We start from the raw sequence: 24,972 nt of genomic DNA, 5'->3' as shown, positions 1-24,972 counted from the left end.
CTATGACTATCCACATGATCAATGCCTCTCATCATCTTATACACCTCTATCAGGTCGCCTCTCATTTACTACCTCAGTGCAATTTCTTATCCAATCGACATGTTTTAGGTACTCAGTGATTGTGCATCTTCAGGTCTCGAGAGTAGAGAATTCCAAAGTTCACACCAAGAAGTCAATCCCAATGTTGTTCTTATAGTCTGACATTATTATTCTTGAGTTCGTGACTGTCAGAAAATGGCTACAATGAAAGCAGTTTGATCTGCTGAGCAATGTCTTTTTTTCATATTCCCAATATCTGCATATTTTGATTTTGAGGAACTTATTCCCCTTTGTATAATTAAAATGTTTCTGAGAATTATGAGGATTTGCCTTGATTTCTGATATGCATGCTGATAGACAAATCTGTAAATCAACTGTGGGATCTGGTAATTTTTCTGATCCGCAGGTTCTTTTAGGAGTCCAAGAATGAGTGAAAACTTGTTGCTTCATGATTGTTTATTTTAAAGTTTAAACAAAGGAACAGATACAGAGCACATGAACTAAGACAAAGGCATAAGACAAGATCAAAGATGGCAATTTTTGCAGAGCCTGACACTTATATACACAGTTAAGACAAATTCCTGAGATAAGGAAGGACCAATTAAAAGCTACACAGTCACGATGTGTGTCATGTGCTAACACTTAGCCAATGGAAAGGTGACAAACTGTTATGTAACTGCTATACTGCTGTACCACCAGTTGGTGGGGACAAACACCACATTGTGAAAAATTTGAGTTAAAAATATAAAATGTGTTAGTAAAATATACAATTTTAATCTTGTATTAATTCATCTAATACCTTATTAAAAGCATTAAAAGCAGCTGACACCAATACAAATTTTCTTTGTTTATACATGGGGGAAAAAAGCAACAGTTATTTTTAGTGTAAGTATTTAAGGGTGTCTAATGCCAAAGGAACCATCGGGAAACTGTTTTCATATGCAACAAGAGTAATGTTCATAATAGGATAGCTAACAGAGTGGTTAGTGAAATAGTAAATGCTCTGCATGTATAAAGCAGAGTTATGGTCCATATAGAGTGTTGTTCTAATGTGTTTTATTCTTTTAAAATTATAGCTGCAAACCAAAAGGGGCCCTTGATTCCAAAGATTAAAGTGAAAGATGAGCCTAAGGAGAGGACAACACCTGATCCTATTCAGTCACCACGATCAGGTAATTTTATTGGGAATGAGACCCCGGCGAAGATTTTATCCGAAGTTCCTCCTGCTTCAGAGCTGTTCAACCAGGACATGTCTTGTAAGGTGGCATCAGAACTCCTGTTTAAACTATCAGGTACTTGTCCATTGACTTGGATTGCAACTGTGTAACTGCTCAATTTATTTTTCTAATATGAGCAAAATGTTTAGTTTGTTTTAAACAAATTAGTATGTTATGAAAAGTTGCTTTTTAAGGTTGGAGCTAAAATCTACTACTGTAGCAAAGGGTGTGTAACTTTGACCTCCTGGTTAAGTCATACTGTGAAGCATTTTCAACTTCCAGTAGTCCACATTAGTCTATAATGTGCTTGGGTGCAGTGATCTCTCTGAGGCAAACCAAAGGTGTTTTTGTCTTTTTAAAACGTCTTATTTTTACGATTGCAAAACTGCTGGACATTAAGAACTTAAAGTACTGCAGGTCTACCCCATCAGTGAGTTGCTTGTTAGTGGAGGAGCTGCCCTTGGTGTGGACCGTGTTGCTGCCTGCTACAGAAAGGTGTCAGAGTGGGGGTATGCAAGTCATCGTCTTGGACATTTTTCTTGTGATTGCAAGACCCTGTTGGACATTGGTAATGTAGAATATTTAGCTGATCAGTAGTGTAGTGGCCCCATCTCCATGATCTCCATCAAAACAGCTGCACCACAAGGTTGTGTGCTTAGCTCCCTGCTCTACTCACCTTACTCACAATAGCTGATTATTGAATTCAGGAGGAGGAAACCAGAGATCCATGAGGCAGTCCTCATCAGAAGAACGGAGCTGGCGAGGGTCAGCAACTTAAAATTCCTACATGTTATTATTTGGGAAGACCTTTGCTGGGCCCAGCACATAAATGCAATTACAAAGAAAGCACAGCAGCGCCTCTATTTACAAGTTTATGAAGATTCAGCTTGACAAATTTCTATGAATGTGTATTGAGTGTATATTGACTGACGGGTATGGAAACTCCAATGCCATTGAACAGGAAATCCACCAAAAAGTACTGGATAAGACCCAGTCCATCATGAATAAAGCCCTCCCCACCACTGAGTACATCTACACAAAGTGGCATTGCAGGAAAGCAGCATCTATCAACAGGAACCCCACCAGCTAGGACGTGCTCTCTTCTTGCTGCTGCCATCAGAGAGAAAGTACAGGAGTCTCAGGACTCTCAGGAGCAGGTTCAGGAACAGTTACTGCTACTCAGCCAGCAGGCTCTTGAACCAAAGGAGATAATTTTGCTTGCTCCATCTTTGAAATGTTCCCACAAGTTAGTACAGGTGGCCCCGATTTTTTTTCCAAACGTTCACTTTATGACAGCTCACTGTTATGAAAGACCTACATTGGTACCTGTTTTCACTAACCAAAGAGGATTTTCACTTTTACGACAAAAAGACGCCCACTTTATACGTGTGTTTACCCGAGAAAAACTACCATGACCGTGAAGCCTTGTGTGGGCAGTTGTGTGCGCATGTATGCATGTACGTGCCGATTTTTTTTCCTCCAAATCGATTTTGGCTTGCTGCGTTCCCGATTTTGATAAGTAAAACTACACTGTACATACAATATTTCTACTTTATATAGGCTGTATATTTATCATATCATTCCTGCTTTGTTAGTGTTATTTTAGGTTTTATGTGTAATTTGGTATGATTTGGTAGGTTATTCTTTTGGGTCTGGGAATGCTCAAAAATTTTTCCCATGTAAATTAATGGTAATTGCTTCTTCGCTTTACGACATTTCGGCTTACAAACGGTTTCATAGGAACGCTCTACCTTCGGATAGTGGGGGAAACTTGTACTCGCTTTCAAGGACTCTTCATCTCATGTTCTCAATGTTTATTGCTTATTTATTTATTATTATTGTTTATTTATTTTGTATTTGCATATTGGTTGAACAAAAGACAGGTAGTCTTTCATTGATTCTGTTATGGTTATTATTCTATTATGGATTTATTGAATATGCCTGCAAGAAAATGAACCTCAGGGTTGTATCTGGTGATGTTATATGTACTTTGATAAAAATTTATTGATAATTAATTAACTTTGAACTTAGCAGAAAGGGAGTGCGGAGAGTATTTAATGGGATATGTAGAAGCAAGTGTGATGAAGAATAATCTCCCTGCTTGTTTTCTTCCCTCAAGTTAACTGGTCGAAATCTGCATTGTCTCTATTTTACAATTATATTGTGTTAAATGAAAGTCGAGTCATGAAAATGGACCCATTGGCCCATTGAATCTGCACCGATCACCCATTTTACAGTCAACCTACATTCGTTTCAACTATTATTCTCGCCATGCTTTCTTTGATCCCCTGAGGGTTTTACCACTCCCCTACACAGTAGGGAATATTTACAGTGCCCAGTTTACCTGTCAAGCTACATTTTTTTTGGGATGTAGGAGGAAAATGGATCATTAGGAGGAAACCCATAAGGGAGAATGTTTTGCATTTAATACAAGAACAATTCTTTTAATGCCTGTTACGAGATATGACAGTCCAGCTTGCTTGTTAAAATGATCCTGCTAATTTATTACTACTATGACTGATTATATTTGACAGGAGAATTATTGTCAGAGCATATAGCAATCATAAGTCTTAAGAAACTACCACCAATTAGCCACTATTTCACATTTGACTAATGGTCTTGTGGAAGATTTATCATCTCCTTGTACAATAGAGTTCTTCACTACCACCTGCTGATAGAGCCTGCTCCATTTGGATAAGCAGGACAGCACTGTGAGGATCATGTGTTTTGATTTCTCAAGTGCCTTCAATGCCATACAGCCCTCAATGCTGGGGGAAAAGCTCCATTCAATGCAGGTTTACACTTCCATTGTATCCTGGATAATGGACTATCTGACTGTGTCATGACCCCAGCCCCCTCCTTTGTGAGAATCGCAAGAGCCCTAGTCAAGGGGGGGTCAAATGACCCAAGGGGGGAGAGACGTGCTGAATAGACACAGGAAAATGGGAGAGAGAGCGGGAGACGTGCGGAAGACCACGTTCCCCCGGGAAGCAGAATAAAGTGACTCTGACTATTGTCTCATGAAGACCACGTGTAAAGCCCTCGGGCAACGTGGGCTGGTTGAGAGAGAGATTGACACCGGCGATCCCGTGAGGAAGTATAAAGGAGGGTCTGGGGGGGACGACCCCTTCAGACGCACCAGAAGACACGCTAGAAATCCTGTGACAGCGTTTTGATAGCGACAGCCGGTGGTGGGGTTCGTGTGCGTCTTTTCCTTGCCTGGGATTGACGACCCCACAACGGAAGAACGGCTTAGCTACAGGGGAGGCCACAGATGAGCGTTCATTCCCCCAACGAGGCTCCGACAAACCGAACTCCTCCAGGTTGGAAAACCGGTTGGGTAACTGTTTCATCCCATCTCTCTCTATTTCTAACAAAAGTGCACCAACGCGACACCACAACGACGGCAGCTGGTGGAACTGCAGTGACCGCAAAAGACTTTTAGATATCCAGTAAACAATATATATCTACATTACCCCTAGACAACGATAGAGCTTATTTCTGATTGATTATTACTATACCTGTGCTTTAGATTGAGTTGTGACGATGTATATGATCTGAATGTTTTGTATTAACCATACATTTGTGCCCCTTTATAAATAAAAACATTTGAAAATAGTAGCATCAGGCTTCAGCAGACCTATCTATCTTTGCTGGTAAATTACCCGGTTACTGGGGAACGTAACAACTGGCAGATCACAGTTTGTGCGGCTTTGGAGCTGTATGTCAGATATGGCTATAAGCAACACTGGGGCCCCACAGGGAACTGTATTGGCTCCTTTCCTGTTTACCCTGTATAGCTCAGACTTTAGGTACAACACTGAGTCATGTCATCTGCAGAAGTTCTGTGATGAGTCCCCAATAGTTTGGTGTATAAGGGAGGACAGGAGGATGAATACAGGACTCTGGTGGAGGGAACATAGAAACATAGAAAACCTACAACGCAATACAGGCCCTTCAGCCCACAAAGTTGTGCCGAACATGTACCTAGCTTAGAAATTACTAGGCGTACCTATAGCCCTCTAATTTACTAAGCTCCATGTACCTATCTAAAAGCCTCTTAAAAGACCCTATCGTATCCACCTCTACCACCGTTGCCAGCAGCTCATTCCACGCACTCACCACTCTCTGAGTTAAAAAACTTACCCCTGACATCTTCTCTGTACCTACTCCCCAGCACCTTAAACCTGTGTCCAGTTGTGGCAATCATTTCAGCCCTGGGAAAAAGCCTCTGACTATCCACACGATCAAAGCCCTTCATCATCTTGTATACCTATATCAGGTCACCTCTTATCCTCCTTTGCTCCAAGGAGAAATGGCCAAGTTCACTCAACCTATTCTCATAAGGCATGCTCCCCAATCCAGGCAACATCCGATAAATCTCCTCTGCACTCTCTCTATGTTTCTTCCTTCCTTCCTTCCTGTAATGAGGCGACCAGAACTGAGCACAGTACTCCCAAGTGGGGTGTGACCAGGGTCCCATATAGCTGCAACATTACCTCTTGGCTCCTAAATTCAATTCCATAATTGATGAAGGCCAATGCACCGTACGCCTTCTTAACCACACAGTCAGCCCGCGCAGCTGCTTTGAGTGTCCTGTGGACTCAGACCCCAAGATCCCTCTGATCCTCCACACTGCCAAGAGTCTTACCATTAATACTATATTCTGCCATCATAGGACCGTGCTCTCTCCGGTCCTGTTCACCCTGTACACATCAGACTTCCAATATAACTCAGAGTCCTGCCATGTGCAGAAGTTCGCTGACGACACGGCCATAGTGGGGTGTGTCAGGAATGGACAGGAGGAGGAGTATAGGAAACTGATACAGGACTTTGTGATATGGTGCAACTCAAACTACCTGCGTCTCAATATCACCAAGACCAAGGAGATGGTGGTGGACTTTAGGAGACCTAGGCCTCATATGGAGCCAGTGATCATTAATGGAGAATGTGTGGAGCAGGTTAAGACCTACAAGTATCTGGGAGTACAGTTAGACGAGAAGCTAGACTGGACTGCCAACACAGATGCCTTGTGCAGGAAGGCACAGAGTCGACTGTACTTCCTTAGAAGGTTGGCGTCTTTCAATGTCTGTAGTGAGATGCTGAAGATGTTCTATAGGTCAGTTGTGGAGAGCGCCCTCTTCTTTGTGGTGGCGTGTTGGGGAGGAAGCATTAAGAAGAGGGACGCCTCACGTCTTAATAAGCTGGTAAGGAAGGCGGGCTCTGTCGTGGGCAAAGTACTGGAGAGTATAACATTGGTAGCTGAGCGAAGGGCGCTGAGTAGGCTACGGTCAATTATGGAAAACCCTGAACATCCTCTACATAGCACCATCCAGAGACAGAGAAGCAGTTTCAGCGACAGGTTGCTATCGATGCAATGCTCCTCAGACAGGATGAAGAGGTCAATACTCCCCAATGCCATTAGGCTTTACAATTCAACCGCCAGGAGTAAGATATGTTAAAGTGCCGGGGTTGATTGTATTTAATGTATCTAAGTAAACTACTTAAGAACTTTTTAAAAGCTATTATTAATGCTTTTTGAGAGAGTGATTTAGATGCATATCATATTTTTACTGAGTTAAGTATTGTATGTAATTAGTTTTGCTAAAACAAGTTTATGGGACATTGGAAAAAATGTTGAATTTCCCCATGGGGATGAATAAAGTATCTATCTATCTATCTATTTTTGTCAAATGGTGCAAGCTGAATCATCAGCAGCTCAATATTAGTAAGACAAAGGAGATGGTGATGGACTTTAGGAAGACTAAGCCTGCATTGCTCCCTATTACTATTGATAATGAGGATGTGGATGTGATGAGGACTTACAAGTATCTGGGGATGCACCTGGATGACAGACTTGAGTGAGCACCAACACAAGAGGCTGTGTACAAGAAGGGCCAGAGTCATCTCTCCTTCCTGAGGAGACTGAGGTCCTTAGGAGTGTGCAGGCCTCTCTTTCACATGTTCTACCAGTCTGTTGTTGCCAGTACAATCTTCTGTGTGGTGGTGTGCTGAGGCAATGGCATTAACATGGGTGATGCCATCAGACTCAATAAACTGTTAAGAAAGGCTGACTCTGTTATAGGAGTCAAACACTATAGGACACACTGAAGGCTGTGGTAGAACAAACGACTCTACAAAAAATCCTGAATTCTGGACAGTGTTTCTCACCATCTGCATGCCACCTTGGCTGAACAGAGAAGCACTTTTAGTAATAGACTAAGACAACTGTGCTGCTCCAAAGAGCGCTAGATGAGGTCATTCTTACCCTCGGCCATTAGACTCTATAATAGAGTCAATCTGTAGCTGGGGAAGTGCTGTCCCCCTCCTGTTAGACTGTTTGTAGTAACTTATTTTTTATTCTTTCTATTTCTCTTCTAATATTTGTATTTCTGCACACGTAATGCTACTGTGACATTGTAATTTCCTTTGGGATTAATAAAGTATCTATTAATAAATATTAATACCCCATACTATGACCCACCATGTTAGTTAATATTCAAAAGTATTCAGAACTGGAATAAATGTTATTTTGTTTCAGAAAATTGTTTAGTTTTGCCTCCAGATTTGTGTTTTTACTGAAAATTGAATGGGAAATCCCAACTGATCGACAGCTGTGCAAAATAATACTCACTGACAGCTTGCCAAATGATTTTTATTTCTCTTGCCTTTACCTACCTCTACCTCCAGGAGATAATGCACAAGTGTTCTTTCTAATCTCACTCAGGATCTGTGATTTGCTGACTGAGCCATATTTATTTTGGATTCCTCATTCATTTGCAGATAGTGGGGGTGGCCATTATACTTTTAGGACTGTTGCTGTTCATATCAGCTATTTGATGTAACTGGGCAATTAAGAGTGAGATGGAATGATATGGAAGACAGACTGGGCCAGGCTTGCAGCACTCTTTCCCTCAGGATATTAATGAACCAGTTGGATTATTTCCAAGCTTTTTTAAACTCTCAAACACTTTCTGGATTTAGTCATGTAACCAAATCATTAAGAAATCACTATGCAGCCCTCTTGTTGCAGTTGATAACTAAGCAGAGTGGCAAATTTAACTACTCTATTGAGCACACATTGATATGCCTTTACTCACTTATTTTTCAAAGGACAATCTCTTACCCTCACTTAATAAAGAATGTTACCATTAGTTAACATATAGATAAGCAGTATCCATTGAAATGTGTTGCTTTCTTATGTAGCCATTGAACTTGCCTGGTAAAGTACTTGTGTATTGGGCTTTCTTTAGTTTTCTAGAGTGGGATGTACTATTACTAAAACCTAATTGTTAATTCAAGATGACAAGTTGGCTGTGGAATTGATTTGTAACTAATCTGATCTCTTTTTCACCAAAGAGGTGATAGAACAAAAAATGTTAACCAGCTTTAGCTAAAATGATGGATTGTTTGCATTTAGATGCAGGGTTTTGTAATTTTTCTCCCTTCCTGGACTGGCATCAATTCTTAAATTTCCACTTTCCTCACCTTCTCAGTGTTTTACTGTAGATGGAATGTTTCATTGCATGACGAGGTCAGAAGAAATACTTCCCATTGATTATTTCTGCAACTCTTGCAGAATAAGTTATTTATTTAATACATGAAGTACTTCACGTACACTAAATTACTTTTTGGAATGAGGCAACAATGCAAGAGGCAGACCAAAAAACCTTTTCAAACACATAGCTACCAATAAATGTGAGCCAAGATTGGTTAATCTGTTTTCCTAAGGTAATGTTGCCTATTCTGAACCTTTGAGCACTGCCAAAAAAATCTTTAATATCCATCTGAATAGGTGGTTACAGGACCTGAAGTTACATTAGATGGCAGCTTTCTTCTTTGCAGTAGGCTGTCAGTAGCCCACGTGGATTATGGTCAAATTGCTTTTTGTGATTTAGCCCACAAGACAAGTACCATCCGAGCTAAACTACCATGCTTTAGATCCTGTGAGCCATTTCAGTAAAAGAAATAGACTGAGGAAAAACAAGGTACCCAATATCCAATAAGCTATAACCACCTTTGTGTGTAACCTACCTTTATAAGAAAGAACTCACATCTGTTAGGAATAATTTTTAAGAAGTCTCTTCGTAAAGCTTAATTATTTTCATTTAGATTTGCTCTTTTTATGTGGAACTTTCTTTTGAGCACAGAATAAATAATTTGAACTAGGTGCTTGAGTTATTTGTGGTCACCAGGATGTAAGTGTTCATTTGTTGGGTACCCTTCTGAGTAACAATACTGCATGGATCCAAATATTCAACGTCCACAATCTCTATTGCCTTGCTCTTCATAATTTCTTCTTCCCTACTTTAAAAGGAGTTGATGAATTTCTGCAAATTCTTAATACTTTCATGCATTTTTATCAGTTTTTTTCTGAATACAATTTCAGTCTTATTGAAATGACATGCTGAACTTCTGATAATTGAATTTGCACCCACTTATTCACAAACTTGTTAAAAAATAATACTTAAAACTGATAAGTGAGGTGCTGCTTGTAAAGCAAAATAGTTGTTCAAATTATACACTCAAAGAAGCACAGCCTCATGATATTGTCATTGTGAAATTTAAGCCTGTTTGTTAATGGGTGAACCATAGTCCAGGTTTGAGAGGCAGAGAACAGTTGTCATTTGACTTTGTAAACCTTCTTCTGACCTCTAGTGGCAGAAACCAGCTATTGAGCTACTGTATGAATTTTAAGAATCAAGTTTTTGGTTCTCAAACTATAGAATGGAATATTATTTAGCTCAAACTAAAGAAGTGCCAATTTGATTTTCTGTTTGATTAAATTATTCAATTATGTGGCCTTTCTCCTTGTTACAGCAAAACCTTTGCCATTTGCTTCATAATTTGAATTTTCTACTGGAGTATAACACTCCAGATTAAAATAGTTATTTACATGGCACGGGCTATCATTGATCCTTGTAATAGTTTAACAATAAATACAGAAGAGCATTTTACAAGATTGGAGAACTAAATGTTTGATAGCTTTTATGCATTAAACATTTCTTTCTTTCACGCCACAGAAATCCTGTGTCATTATAGAGGTAGATGATAAACCTTAATCCAACAATATAGTGGCAGTAACTGAATTACAAAACATCAAGATTGAAGGTTCTGGTACTCGTGTCATAAACAAGTTTTAACTTTGCAGGTTTTGCTGGAGTTTAGAAGAATAAAAGTAAATCTAATTGAAAGTACAAAATTCTGACAGATCTTAAGAGGCTGTACATGAGGAGGATGTTTCTGTTGGCCGAGAGGTGGATGGGAGGTTTCCAGAGCCAGAAGAGGCTCAGGTTATGGGTTAAGACTGAACTTATGGAATTCTCTACCACAAAAGGCTAAGGAAACTAAATTGCTAAATGTACTTAAGAAGTAGATGAATTTCTCATCACAACAGGCATTAAAGATATTTGGATAGAGCAGTTCTATGAGACTGAGATACAGGGTCAGGAAAGGTTGTAGTGTTGGAACAGGTTCAGGATCAAATGGCTTACTCCAGCTTCGGTTTTTCTGTTTGTGTTTGGTTTCCAGATTTTAATTGCATATGATTTAGTTCTAAAATATTCCTTAGCCTTGCAAAAAAGAATGAGTTGTAAAATATGCTACTCTTTTTGGTTCATTGGAGTGATTTTCAGGTTATTACTTTTGACAACTGTCTCTATGCTAGCTAACAGCAATGAAAGGCTTGGCCAAAAGTTCAACTTGACCATTATCCAGCAATCCCATGTGACTGCATGTGTGAAAGTGAATGAGAGAATGAAAATCAGACTCAACAGTCCTACTAGCTTGGCAACAGTTTTACCTATATTTACAATATGAAAAAAATAACCAGTCAAGATAACACACACAAAATTCTGGAGGAATTCAGCAGGTCATCTGGCAGCTATGAAAATGAATAAGCAGTCAATGTTTAGGGCTGAGTCTGTTCTTCAGGACTGGAAAGGAAGGGGGAAGATCCCATGTTCAATAGGATCCTGCTACTAAACATATCTTTACTTCTCTCACTTTCCACTTTCTGCAAGGATCATTCCTTCTGTAACTCCCTTTTCCATTTGGCCCTTCCCACTAATCTCTCTCCTGGCACATATTCCTGCAACTGACAAATACCACACATGCCCAATCACCACCTCTCTTACCTACATTCAGAGCCCCAAACAGTCCTTCCAGGTGAGGCATGACTTCGCCTGTGAATCTGTTGGGATCATCTACTGTATCCAGTGTTCCTGGTGAGACACATTATAAATTGGGGGACCGCTTTGTCAGGTACCTCTACTCCATCCACCAAAAGCAGAATTACCTGGTGGCAAATTATTTTAATTCATATCTCCATTCCCATTCCATCACGTCGATCCACAGCCTCCTCTTCTGCCACAATGAGGCCACTCTCAGGGTGGAGGAGCAACACCTCATATTCTTTCTAGGTAGTCTCCAACCTGGTGGCATGAACATCGATTTTTCCTTCTGGTAATTTTTTTTTCTTCTCCATTCCCCCTTTCCTACTCTTCTATTCCTCAGTCTGGCCTCTTACCTCTTCTGAACTGCCTATCACCTCCCCCCGGTGTCTCTCCTTCCATGGTCCACTCTCCTCTCCTGTCAGATTACTTCTCCAGCTCTTTACTTTTCCCACCTACCTGGCTTTACCTATCACCTAGCTTGTCCTCCTTCCCTAGCCCACCCCCATGATGAAAGGTCTGGCCCCAAAACATCGACAGTTTATTCATTTTAATAAATGCTGCCTGACTTGCTGAGTTCCTCCAACATTTTGTGTGTGTGGCTCTTGATTTGCAGAATCTCTTGTATTTGTTGTCTGGGTACTGTACCAATATATGAAAGCATATATGTTAACTGGAAGTTAACATCTTAAAGGCACGGTTATAACTTTAAGAAACGAGCAGAGAAAGGATGTAAATGAAGTTACTTTTTGAAGTGGAGTTACTTTGCTGTATTTTTCATGAATCAAACCTTGTATACTTCCACATTGGTATAAGTGAGGACAGTAAGACGATCCTTATTTTGCTTAAAGCCAGACACTGTTTTCTTGTTTGCAATGTTAATTCTGGAAAGTAATGATAATACTCAGCAGTATTGTAAGCATTGTAGAATTGTTTGGGGAAAGCCCATTTTCATCTATAAGAACTTGCTGTATTTTTCAACATTCTTCATAAACATTCTTCTCTTCTCGGCCAAAATATCAAGCCCTAGGTTGTCATACCAAGCTGGAAGCATGTTAATCAACGTTCAAAACCCTGCAGAATTCTGTACTGTCATCTTTTGAGTCCTTAGTCTTTTTGATCAGCATGTGTTTAGAAATCAACAAGTTTAAAAACACATCAAAGCAAACCATTCATAGAAAATCTTGTCGGACTGAGCTAGTTCCGGTTTTTGAGATGTTGGCAGGTTTCACTGGTTACTGTATGTTTTCTGATGAAACTATAAAATTCAAGTACTACTAAAATTGTAAATAAGCCCACATTAAACTCCTACAATTGTATTTTCACCCTTTGCCTGTTGCTTTATTATCACCCAACGTTGTAAGCATAATATGCTTGTATTTTCTGTTTAGTTGGAAACCAGATACTAAAACTTTTCTGCCTGAGACCCCTGTCCTATTATAACCATTACTGAAATGTCACCAATTGCAGCAGCCTGTTGATTTAACAAACAAAACATACTGATGATTACAACTGAAAGGTTGATAGAAGCAGATTAACAGGAACTTACAAATAAGAATTGAATGTGAAATTGGGAGTTTAAAAATGCAATACTTAGGCAATTACAAAGTTTGTACATGAGGAGTAGGCATAATCAGGTAATTCCTTACATGGCCAGCCAAGATGGGCTGAATGGCCTGCTTCAGCAGTTCAAACAGGATACAGTATTGTTTGTGCAGTTATTTGTACGAAATCCGTTTTTATTTCTAGCACTATTTTTATTTCTTTCTTGATCTGTCACAGCTGAAAATAAAAAGGAACAGGGGACACAGGCCGTAACAATAAAAGAGGAGCCAATGGAACTGGAAATACCCGATCCCGCATTGTCGCGACTTCCTAATCTTTCATTTAATTGCAAGGCAGTGAAAAGTGAACGGTCGCAGAATTCACCTGAAGTTGTACCTCTCACAGAAATTAAGCTTTTCACTCAAGACATATCAGTGAAGATGGCATCAGAGCTTCTTTATCAACTCTCAGGTATTTGTGTTGTTGTTCAATAAATGTACTATCTTGTGCCAGAGAATAATGATTGAAGTATACTGGGAAGAGAGTAATATGCCAACATTTATTTTCTAACTTGTATGCCTTTCAGATTCTCTTTATTTTGATGTTGTAATATGATTTCAGTCAGTAAGAATACAGTGATTATCATAAATTATGACCAGTACCTCATGATCACTTGCACTAAAAGGTGCTGCTATCACTAACAAGGTTGAATACCATTTAAAACATAGCTGCTTCCATGAATTCGTAGGAATCAATTATGCTGAGTTGCTTAGCTGGGACCTGATCTAAAGGCTTAACTGATTATTCATTGCTGCTGACACCACCAATCCTCTTAGAATACATAAATATCAGTTGAGTATTTTTCTTTAGCTTTTGCAGTAGTTTTCAAACTTTCTTACCATCTACAGTTTGTTGCTGGTATATTCTGCAATGACTATATTTTCACATTTCTTTTGATAGTTATTTTTTTATCAGAATTATTATAGATCCCAATCATTCATTAATTCTTTATTTCCTCTGCTCAATTATTTAAGGCATGCAGATTTCAATTGAAACAAATATGAGTGGCACCTCAGCACATAGTGATATCAGAAGAAGAAGAGAGAAAAACCTTTTGAGGGTGCTTGGTGGTAGCGGGTGATGTGATGGAAGCTACTGTGTTTTTTTTGGAATGAACATTTAAATTATGTTTTATCTCTGCAAAATAAAAATGTCAAAACAAATAATTTCAAAACCAGAATAAAAGCCAAATCGGTGTAGTATTTCAGTTATTCATCAAGTCATTTTATAAATAACTGGTAACTGCTACTTTAAAAAAAAAGTTTTAAAATCTTGTTCCAGAAACCTTGTTGATTCACTCTGTGCATGTCTGTCTTTGGGCTGGTCCAGCCAGTGTAAAGCCATATGTTCATTAGTTACTGGCTTTCTGATCATACAGTTACTGTATGTACAGTACTAATTGTTCTAATGTTCACAATTTGTTTTCAGGGATATTTTGACAGCTAAATCTGCAACAAATGTCATCCTTAGTTGCAACTTCATCTGCCTTCTCTATCAGTCTGGCAGAGAGGCACGTAAGGGTTGTGGGGAAAAGGGAGCAAATAAAAGGGAAGTGTTTGCTTCATATGAGCATCTACCACGTGGATGTGAACCATTGGAATCAACTGTTGTAAAGATGTAAATATGTGAGAATGGGTGGTGAGGCAACGCACATACTTTACCCTATCTCTGTCTATTCTATTTCTTTTCCAGTAAAACGGTATCAATTTTTATAATACACTGCTTTTTCAAAATATAAATTTCTCTGATGCATTTAGGCTGTCCATCAATTTTGAATGCTGATAAAAGAATTGAGTTGAAACATTGGCTTGTCACTCCCTACTTCAAGTGCTGTCATAAACTTTTCATCTCTGCTACCTTAATTAAGATGCAATACTGAAATGCCTCTTAGCTATGTTTTTACGTGAAGTTTATTTGCAGATGTCTGTAAAGAGCTTGTACCAGTGTGAGAGACATAAAAGTCCTACAGTAACTAGCATATTGCTATATTCTAGACCAATTTGCTCAAAGCTATTTTTCATAGTTTAGCCTGGTCCACAAGGAAATCGTATGAATATTATGACCAAAGCCATCAATGGAGCAACACATCCTTAAGGCCCTCTGTTAGTCGGGGTTGACCATGGATGTTGCATCCTAGCTGCTATATGATATGGAGAGCGAGCTGTTGCCCAGGTAGCAGGCTCCCCCACTCCACGCAGCTGATGAATCCAAAGGAATGGCCGAGACTGTTGCAGTTTGGCACCAGCAGTGTCACGGGAGTTACCAGCCAGCGTTGAACTCAATGAAGGACTGCCTTAGGGATTCCATCTCTGAATTTACTCCCAAAGCCTTCCTGATGAGTGGGAGTAGCTGCAAGGCAACAGAGGTTTGAGATCAGAGTTTTCACAAAACTTAAAACTTTGAGCAACATAAATGATGGGAAATACTGTAGATTTGCATACTTAAACACCTCCTCCTGGTGTTAAAATTTCCCTCTTGTTATCATGCAAATGGAGGGGGAGACATTGGAATATTGCCACAATGTCCCCTGATTTTATTTCCAGTCATATACAGGGTCTTACAAAGGAAGCCAACAGAATGGATTTGGAAAGGTCTGTGCTTCAATTCAACCATTCTTCAATATTATCAGAAAAGTTTAAAGACCAGGAAGAATATGTTCTTTGGTCATGTTTTTCCATAAAGTGCCAAAGAGAAAGGAAAATAAATCAGGATGTTTAAATATGTTTTATAAAAGACCAAAAATGGGAATTGCATAAAGATAATTTATTACCTTATTTACCAAACTGTTCAATTCACCTTGGGTCCTCTCCTTGCAATACAGCGCTCACCAATTGTCATCCTACCGCCCTCCCTGTCATGTAATACTGCGCTCACCAATTATCAACGGCCTTCCCTATCTCACATCAAAAACTGAGAATGGACTCAAGCATGTAAACACGGTCCTACTGTGCACTGCTATACTGGGTTGAGAGACCTCCAACAAGATTGCTACCGGGGCTGCTCAGTCCCTGCCCACCACCGCGAGCACTAGCATCGCGTGTTGCACAAAGTTCAAGAAACTTTTTTTCAATCATGATTTCTTGCAAAGCCCCTAGTGACGACCTCTCATGGAACACTATGGTTCCGCGGAACTCCTGTTGAGAAACCCTGTTGTAAATACTGCCTGTGCACAATTACCGGTAGGCAAGAAGTAACATTGTACACTGCATAAGATTATAAAGCAAGTATGTTTGCCCTTTTGAGCTTTATCAAATAATTATTAAAAGGAAGGGGGAGAAAGGGCCCATTACAATAAACCAGTCTTAGTGTGCACATGACCATTGGAACTCACCTCTTCCAAAAGCTGGGTAAGGCCATGACGGTGCCAAACCCACAGAGTACGTGAAAGCACCCACCACAGTCCGAATACCCCTCAAAGTCCTTCTTGAATAAACTGGCTCTCTTTTAGGAGTATTATCCCTTCCTCCTTGGAGCCATTCATCTGCACAAAGCACTTGCAACAGGGACTGTCCTTCCAAAGGCATTCTGCAGCATCTTCCCTTCTGTCTCGCTCTGCATCTCCTGTCAAAAGACCCCAAACCAGACTACTGTTCACCACAAATCTCTTTGTCCTGCTCTCTCTAGAACCTTCTCCAGATGCCTCCAGCCTGATTGGCTGACACAAGATTCCTAAGTTGATTAACAGGACATGTTATCTTTAGCTAAAACCAAAACATTCTACCACCAGGACACACTGCTTTTGCAGAAAACTACTAAAATGAAATACCTGCAGCACAACCAGGGCATTACACTAGTAACAGGTAACATCTGTTCATCATTTATAGTGAGACATTCTTTTTGAGACTGATGCAAATTTAAGTGGTAACAGTTGACCTTGTATGAAGTATGAATAAAGTTTTAATTTCCTTTTATCAAGGTTACAGATATTTTAACAGAATAGGGGTAAGTTGTAGGTTGTTGATGTTTTATTGTACAGTTGATTAGAAGAAAAATAGCAAGGAAAAGATGTATCCAAGTTTTAAAGAGAATAATCAGTTTACTTGTATTAATAAATAGAAATTGTACATCTGTTTGCTAAATAAAATGATATCCTCAGCTTTTCCTTGGTTACATTTTGAGTGGCATGTGATAGAAATATAGTTTTTATATGTTAACAAGAGTTTACAATTTTATTTTCATCAACAGTAGATAACAAAATAGACTAACGTACACAGATTTGTGGGAATGAGACCTGCTCTTGGGGTTTCAAAACTGGCCTTTGTTCCGCACGACAAGGGCTCGGCCTAAGAGCTCCACTTGGCTTCAGAGGCCTGGGATCTTGTGGCTCTGGACATGGCGGGGGGGGGGGGGGGGGGTGGCCATGTATTGGAGGTCAGTCCCCCTGCAGGAGATTGGTGTGTTGTTGGAGAAGGAAACTGTCTGGCTGTGTGCCCAGAGACCCAAGAGCTTTGGGCACAGAGCACGGAAAAAGCGATGCAATGGATGTTTAACATTGTAAACCAGCGAGTTTGTTATGTCTCCCATCTTGCTGTAAAACGGAGACATCTCTTTCTCCCTTATTAGGGAGACAGAGAGCCTGTGGTATGTTGAATGTTGTATGTGAACAATGTAATCTTTGGAGTAACTGCAAGTCTTTGTCTTTGCTGGTGCCTTGCTCGTGCTTGAGTGATCGGTGGCGGGTGCCGATGCTTTGTTTGCCTGTGGGGGGAGGGAGGATTGTTGCTCGCTGCCGTTAATGCGCAGGAGGGAGAGGAGCTGGGGGGGGTGAAATTTGGGGTTCTAACCTTTAACTGTCATCCATTCTTTGGGGGCACTCCTCTGTTTTTGTGGATGGTTGCAAGAAAAAGCATTTCAGGATTGTATACATTTCTCTGACATTAAATGTACCTTTGAAACCTTTGAGATTCTAGGATGACGCGATGCTGAAAATAATCATTGCAGTGCTGCCTAACGATTACTGTACTGGCTTATCCGGGGTTGTATACAGGTGTAACATTACTTAAGCATTTGAATTCTATTTCTTGAGAACAAACCCTTGGGCTTGATGTGGTTTTAATGATTCTGTTTAGTTCATTTGTAACCTTTTACTCACTGGTGAATCTGTGCTCCTGGATCATTTTTCACAAGTATCCCCAAGGACTGTCTGTAGGATACTGGAGATGTCTGAAATTGTATGTAGAACTCTGTTTCTGTGTTCAGGAACCAGCATCCTTTAATGTGACATTCAGCTCGATCAGAAACAAGACTAAGTGATGCTGCCCATTCAGTCAATGATTAATGGCAAGGCTGGCAGTTGGAAAGTCTCATGGCTACCACACAGAGACTCCTGCTGCCACCTCAGCAGGCATGTTCATGTCGTAATCCTGGAAGGCTTCCTGACTGCTAAGCCTGCTGTTACTATTTATGACCTAATCCATTATCAAGTGAGAACGCCTGATGTACCATTGCAATGAGAAGGGTCATTGTTAAGTGAGCCATTGAAGCATAGTGATAGAAAATGTGTGAATGTTCATTTTGCCAAGAAAAATGAAAAAAAGGATATTATCTAAATGGTGAGAACTTGAAAAGCTCTGAGGTGCAGAGGGATCTGGCAGTCTCGGTAAATATTAACAAGAGACTAGTATGCTTATATCGCAAGTAATTAATTAGGAAAACCAACAAAGTTATTGTTGCAAGGTGAATTGAATAAAAAGTAGGGAAATATGCTTCTGTTATGTAGAGCATTGTTGAGAACACATCTCGAGTTCAATTAACAGCATAGTACTCCTATTTAAGGAAGATTATTAATTCATTGGAAGCAGTATAGTGGAGGAGAAAGACTACCGTATGTAGTCAAAATGCAGGGATGAGGTTACAATTAGACCTTGTTAAATGGCCAAATTGTACTGGACTGAATAACCTACTCCTATTCTTAGGTTGTAAGTTAGTATAACGGTGATAAATTGGGAAGCTCCATTAAAGAATATGACAGTGGACAGGCAATGACTAACTTAATTAATTTGTAACACATATGTTTTCCTTTATGCCATACAGACACAACACAGAAAGTGGTCCCTTGGAGTAAGGGAGAAATTAAAGGTGGTATTAAATCTCAAGAAAAATATTTTAAATATGTTGGGGGAAAAAGTAAGTTTGAGGATTTGAAATGATCAAGAGATGAATAAAGGCAGGGAAAATAAACCATGAAGGTAAACTAGCAAGAAATGTGACAGACTCTAAGTGTTTACAGCTGTAATGAAAGGGAAAGACTGTTGAGTTCTCTTACACAGATGGGATCTTATTTTGGGGAATGAGCAAATGTCAGGGGAACTGAACATGCTCTTCATTGGAGAAGACATAAAAAACTGTGCAGCAATAATGGAGACTCAAGGGTTTCCACTGGTGGAAATGAGAAAACAAGGGAAACTGGTAGTAGTGGAGCAATACTTGTAGTGAGTATGAAAAGTAATAAAATTCCAGAAACCTGATTGGACACCCCAGATTCTTGAAAGAGTTAGCTATAGAGATGGTGGATATTCTGAATATCTTCTAAAATTCTACAGGTTCTAAAATGATTCCTGCGAATTGTAGGTAGACAAGTTTGAGAAAAGAGGGAGGGAGGGAGAGAGAGAGAGAGAAAAAATGGGGAACAATAGACCTCTTGTCGGTGATTAGGAAAATGCTAGAATTTGGAAGTGCTATCAAGAGACTTAGAAAATAATATTACACTTGAATTAAGTCGATGTGTATTTATAAAAGGGAAATCATGTTTGACTAATCTATTGAAGTTCTGTAAGGATGTATCTAGTGGAGTAGAAAATAGATTTTGCAATAGATGTGGCAAATTTGTAATTTGAAAGTAGGCCTGACACACGTGGTTGTTGAACAAGATTCGAGTATGTGGAAGGAGTGTCCTGTAGCAGCACAGATTGTTTGTTAATGGGTTAAAACCAGAGAGATTGAATAAATAGGTTTTTCTCAGATGATTAGGCAGTGACTTGTGTAGTACAGCAGGGATAGGTGCCCATACCTTAACTATTTGCAGTCTATATTGATTGAAGCTAACATTTCCAAGTTTTTGATGTGCAATACTAAGTAAGAATGTGGCTAGTGATGAGGCTGAGTGAATATACAACAATGGGAGTTGTGGGACTGTTGAGAAATGAGTTTTTCCACTTTAGCAGAAAAAGAACAGAAATGCTGAAAAACGGCATATGGCTGCAACATAACCAATCCCATTTTGTCAAAACTATTCAATGGAGTACAGTCCATCCAGTTTTATACTAAAAATGATACCATTCTTTCATTAGCCCAAATTCAGACAGTTAAATTGGCAGAATTTCTCAGCCTAACCCAACAGAGCATCACAATAGAGGTTTGTTGTCACTGTCATTAGTTGTGGAATTTGTTGTTATGTGGCAATAGTACAGTGTAGATATAACAATGATAAACACCCAGTTTTCCCCAGAAATATGAACAGGTTCTAAACATGATAAAGCATACAGGTAGAAAACACACTCTATAAGCAAGAACTTGAGAATGTTGTTGTTATTTGTGGAGGCCAGATCCCATTATGTAGCTTGCAGGACAAGTTATGTGTTGGAATTTTGCCTCCACAAATAACGACATTTTCAGTTTCACAACTGATCCTTTTTTGGAAGACACAGTTGTAAAATTTCTGGCCTGGTAGAAGAACAAGACATGACAGAAACTTTGAAGAAGCAAACATGATATAATGACAAAAGAACTTGGTCAAAAATTAAACTGAATAATAATCTACAGAAAGTAATTTCAATAGTCACTTCACAACTGGTGAAATGGGAGAAGCTATCAGTGTCATAAATAGTGGATAAACTATCAACTTTGATGTCATGCTTATTGAACTGAGTGGAAATTCTAGCTAACAACAAATGACTAGTCGTTGAAACTGTTCCACACTTGTGCAAGATCTGATCATATTTCCAAGATCTGGACATGAGTATGTGTTGTATTTGCAAGAGCACCACAAGCCTAGGACTTCATCCAGAAGGCACTAATAACCCTAAATTGTGTACAGCTATAGAACGATGCCAAGAGATGCACTGCTGTTTTCTTGTGAGAACGTGGGTAGCCAGAGTTATCACTGACTTTGAGAAATGGCTTGTATTATAGCATCTTCATATTCAATTTTATTTTTATATGTTAGGTAAATATATTTAGTGTGTAGAAATTGAGTCAGCAGAGAGGTGCAGATACTGTGCTGCTCTTATAACACATGGCTGAATGGAGTGAGTTTTTCAGTCTGGAAATTGTGGTGCCAAACAGAACTGCCACTCTTCAGCTGTTTTCAGTGTCTGAAGCTTTTAAAAATGCTGATCAAATGCCATGTAGGTATAACAGAAGGTAAAGTACCATCTTTTACTAGGAGCATTTCAGGTGCTGGGCTTCTCTGCCAATTGATGCCTTGTTGTTGCTGAGACTTGGTATTCACTGATTCCAGGGTGAGTAGAACTCTGGGATCAAAACTCTGCATCCAACTGAGGCTGTGCAGGGTCCATGGGTAGCGACTCCAGACTGTAAAACTGAAAGATCTGGCCCTATGTGTCTATCTACAGGGCTTAATTGAGAATTAAATGCATAAGGTGAAAAGAGACGTGTTCAGCTAAAAGTAAGCAAAATTGGTGTTCATTGTGGGAAACCAAGAAGCATTCTCTTTGCATCTGAGAAAGAAATTAAAATATTTTCTTAGAGGAAATTAGGAAGGAGAAAAGGGACTTGGGAATGCATTGCACAAATTAAAAAAGCTGGTGGAATGAAGATTGTTCAAAATATAAAAATGAGGAAGTAATGTTTTAGTCAGAGCCTTTTATCAGACCCCACATGCTCAGTTTTGTTCATCACAACTTAGGAAAGATATAATAGCCTTAGAAGTGATGAGGTAGAATTTTAAACATGAGGAAGTTTGTAAATGCTGGAAATCCAAAGCAACACACACAAAATGCTGGAGGAACTCAGTAGGTCAGGCATCATCTATGGAAATGAATAAACAGTCAATGTTTTGGGCTGAGACCCTTTTTCAGGACTGAAAAGGAAGTGGGGGGGGGGACACCAGAAAGAAACTAGAATTTTGTTAGGACTTAAATTCAGAACAAAAGGTAGGTCTTTCAGAATTTAAATCAGTAAGGACTTTAATTCTAGTGAACACCTGATTTAATTAAAAATTTTCAAGACCTAGGTGGATTTTTTTTTGATGGGTAAAGGCCTCTATCAATATATAAGGAGATGGGATTAAACTAAATGACAGGACAGTAAAAGAGTTAAATCACTGTTCTCATTTCTGATCTTAAATCGGCATGTTCTTAAATTTTGTATCTGTGCTTTTAAGTCACAAACGGCAAACAAAAATAATTTCTTCAGACTTTTATTTAATATCAAATGCATTTTGTAATGCTTTGGTTCTGTTTTGTCCCTTTGTAGAAAAAGTAAGCAAAGCACAAGAACAAGGAAAGGAAGCTTCAGAGTTGAGTAGTAGCAAGTAAGTATCATTGTTTTATTCCAGTTTCAGTGCACTTCTATCTGCATGGAAAAATTGCTAATTAACAGAGTCTTTCCACTATAACAAAATTGCTGGAAATGCTCAGTAGCACCTATAGAGAGAAATAGAGCTAATATTTCAGTTTGTTAGCTTTAATCAGGACTAGAGCTGGCCAGTGATGTTGTGGTATCTGCACTGGACTTTGGGGAGAATGGTCCTGGATTCAAATCAGGCCAGCTCCTTTCCCTCTCTACCCCTCTCCGCTTTTCGCAGGGATCGTTCCCTCTGCGACTGTCTGGTTCACATGTCCCTCCCCACAGATCTCCCACCTGGTACTTATCCCTGCAAGTGTAAGTGCTACACCTGTCCCTACACCTCCTCTCTTACCACCATTCAGGGCCCCAAACAGTCCTTCCAGGTGAGGCAACACTTCACGAAGGGTCACGGCCCGAAATGTTGACTGCTCATTTCAACAGATGCTGCCCAACCTGCTGAGTTCATCCAGCTTGTTTTTACATCTTGAGGCAACACTTCACTTATGAGTCTGTTGGGGTCATCTATTGCATCCGGTGCTACCGGTGCGGCCTCCTCTACATCGGCGAGACCCGATGTAGATTGAAGGACCGCTTCGTCAAGCACCTCCACTCCATCCGCCACAACAGACAGGATCTCCCAGTTGCCACCCACTTCAACTCTGCTTCACATTCCTATTCGCATATGTCCATACATGGCCTCCTCTACTGCCATAATGAGGCCAAACTCAGGTTGGAAGAGCAACATCTCATATACTATCTGGGTAGTCTCCAGCCCCTTGGTATGAACATCGAATTCTCCAACTTCCGGTAATTCCCTTCATCTCCCTTCCCCCATCCCACTTTCACTCTGCCTCCTCTTCCAGCTGCCTATCACCTCTCTCATGGTTCTGTCTTCTACTACCCATAGTACTTTCCCCTTACATTCCTTCCCCTCCCCCACCCCTTGACCTTTCCTCTTATTGGTTTTTCACTTGGCACCTACCAGCCTTCTCCTTCCCACCTTCCCCCCTTCTTCTTTATGGGGCCTCTGCCCCCTCCTTCTTCAGTCCTGACAAAGGGTCTCGGCCTGAAACGTTGACTGCTCGTTTCCACGGATGCTGCCCGACCTGCTGAGTTTATCCAGTTTGTTTGTACATGTTGATTTAACCACAGCATCTGCAGTGTAATTTGTGTACAGCTCCTTGCCTGCTTAAGCGTTGAGCTAGCACCCTGGCCTCATTTTTTAAAAAAACGGACAAAAATGGTAAAGTAATAGCAAGGTTGCCACCCGATGCACCTCAAGGTGCAGGAAGGAACAACAATGTAGAATGCTGCAAGTCCAGTTCACTGGGGTAGCTGCATGGACTTGGCCACGTGCCGGGGTGTCACCTGTTGGAGCCACGTAGGAGGGGAGGCGCCAGAGGCAGTGTGGCGTAGCTGGTCCGTCCCAAAAGTGCTTGGTGGATGATAAGCTAGATTGTGTGCTTGTGTGCACGCATGCGTTCATCTACAGACTCCTGACGACCTGTTCCTGCCAACGACGTCCTTGCACCATCAATCTACAGGATATGTCACTCAGGGACTTGAGCTACAGTATATTATATTTTTTCTGTGACTGTGTGTTTACTGCTGCCTTATGCGCTATGTGTGCCTTGTGCTGTGTATGACTGTTGGCACTGTGTTTTGCACCTTGACTCTGGAAGAATGCTGTTTTCATTTGGCTGTATGCATGAGTATTCATGTCTGGTTGAATGATAAATCATTCAACTGGTAGCTGCCAGATGCACCACAAGGCGTGGAAATGAACAACAATCGGGACTAGGAATGGTTGAAAATCAGATGTTTTAAGTAGGATGGAGAGAACAAAGCAAATGTCTGTAGTAAGGTAGAGAGCAAGAGAGTGAATGACTCAAGTGGTAGAGATAATGGTTGTAGCTATGAGAAGGTGATTAGGACTTATAATCACAGCTGATCTGTGTGGACGGAATGAGATCAGGGGAGAGGAGGAAAGTGCTAGAAATTTAATGCTAGAAATAGAGAAGGTTATTTGTGAAACCTTGGGCTTGGTTCTGTTTCTAGTAGTAATGTATCAGTGGTATGGAACTAGTTCCGATGAGTTCTTACTTAGTGTTACTTAATGAAGTTCAGGAGCTTAGTGATCCATTGTCGTGTCTGAAAAAGGGTCCAGGATGGCAGCGGTACTGCGTCCTAAGTTCTGATCAATAATTTGATTGAATCTTGAAGAAATGGAGATTTTTAGTTAGTAACTGTTAAAGCACTATTTAACATCATGTGTTTACTAGCAAAGGGCAAGCTGAAAACTGGCCTTTATCTCAGTGATTAAAACCTCTTATGAAAAGGCATAAGATCTATCATAATCTGTGAGAATGTCACTTGAAAAATGCAACGGAATTAAATTCAGTTTTTGTTAC

General features: G+C 40.0%; 1 protein-coding gene across 7 annotated transcripts in view; it reads left to right on the top strand.

The window, feature by feature from the left end:
• znf827 (zinc finger protein 827) overlaps nucleotides 1–24,972 on the top strand; it is a 95,323-nt gene that overhangs the window by 37,187 nt on the left and 33,164 nt on the right. For 6 of the 7 annotated variants that reach the window (XR_012098653.1, XM_073042950.1, XM_073042949.1 and 3 more), the window contains 3 exons: nucleotides 1,116–1,331; nucleotides 13,211–13,444; nucleotides 22,469–22,526. Coding sequence is in view for 6 of the 7 variants with exons in the window: in XM_073042950.1 (XP_072899051.1) it covers nucleotides 1,116–1,331; nucleotides 13,211–13,444; nucleotides 22,469–22,526 (508 nt within the window). In the remaining variant the exon portion in view is untranslated. The remainder of the gene's footprint in view (nucleotides 1–1,115; nucleotides 1,332–13,210; nucleotides 13,445–22,468; nucleotides 22,527–24,972) is intronic. The other variant, XM_073042948.1, reaches the window with a different exon arrangement.

The sequence above is a fragment of the Hemitrygon akajei genome, chromosome 4 (genome assembly GCF_048418815.1).
Source record: "Hemitrygon akajei chromosome 4, sHemAka1.3, whole genome shotgun sequence".
NCBI classification, from domain to species: domain Eukaryota; kingdom Metazoa; phylum Chordata; class Chondrichthyes; order Myliobatiformes; family Dasyatidae; genus Hemitrygon; species Hemitrygon akajei.
The sequence above is the reverse complement of the archived record's forward strand: the minus strand, read 5'-3'. Positions and strand labels throughout refer to the sequence as shown.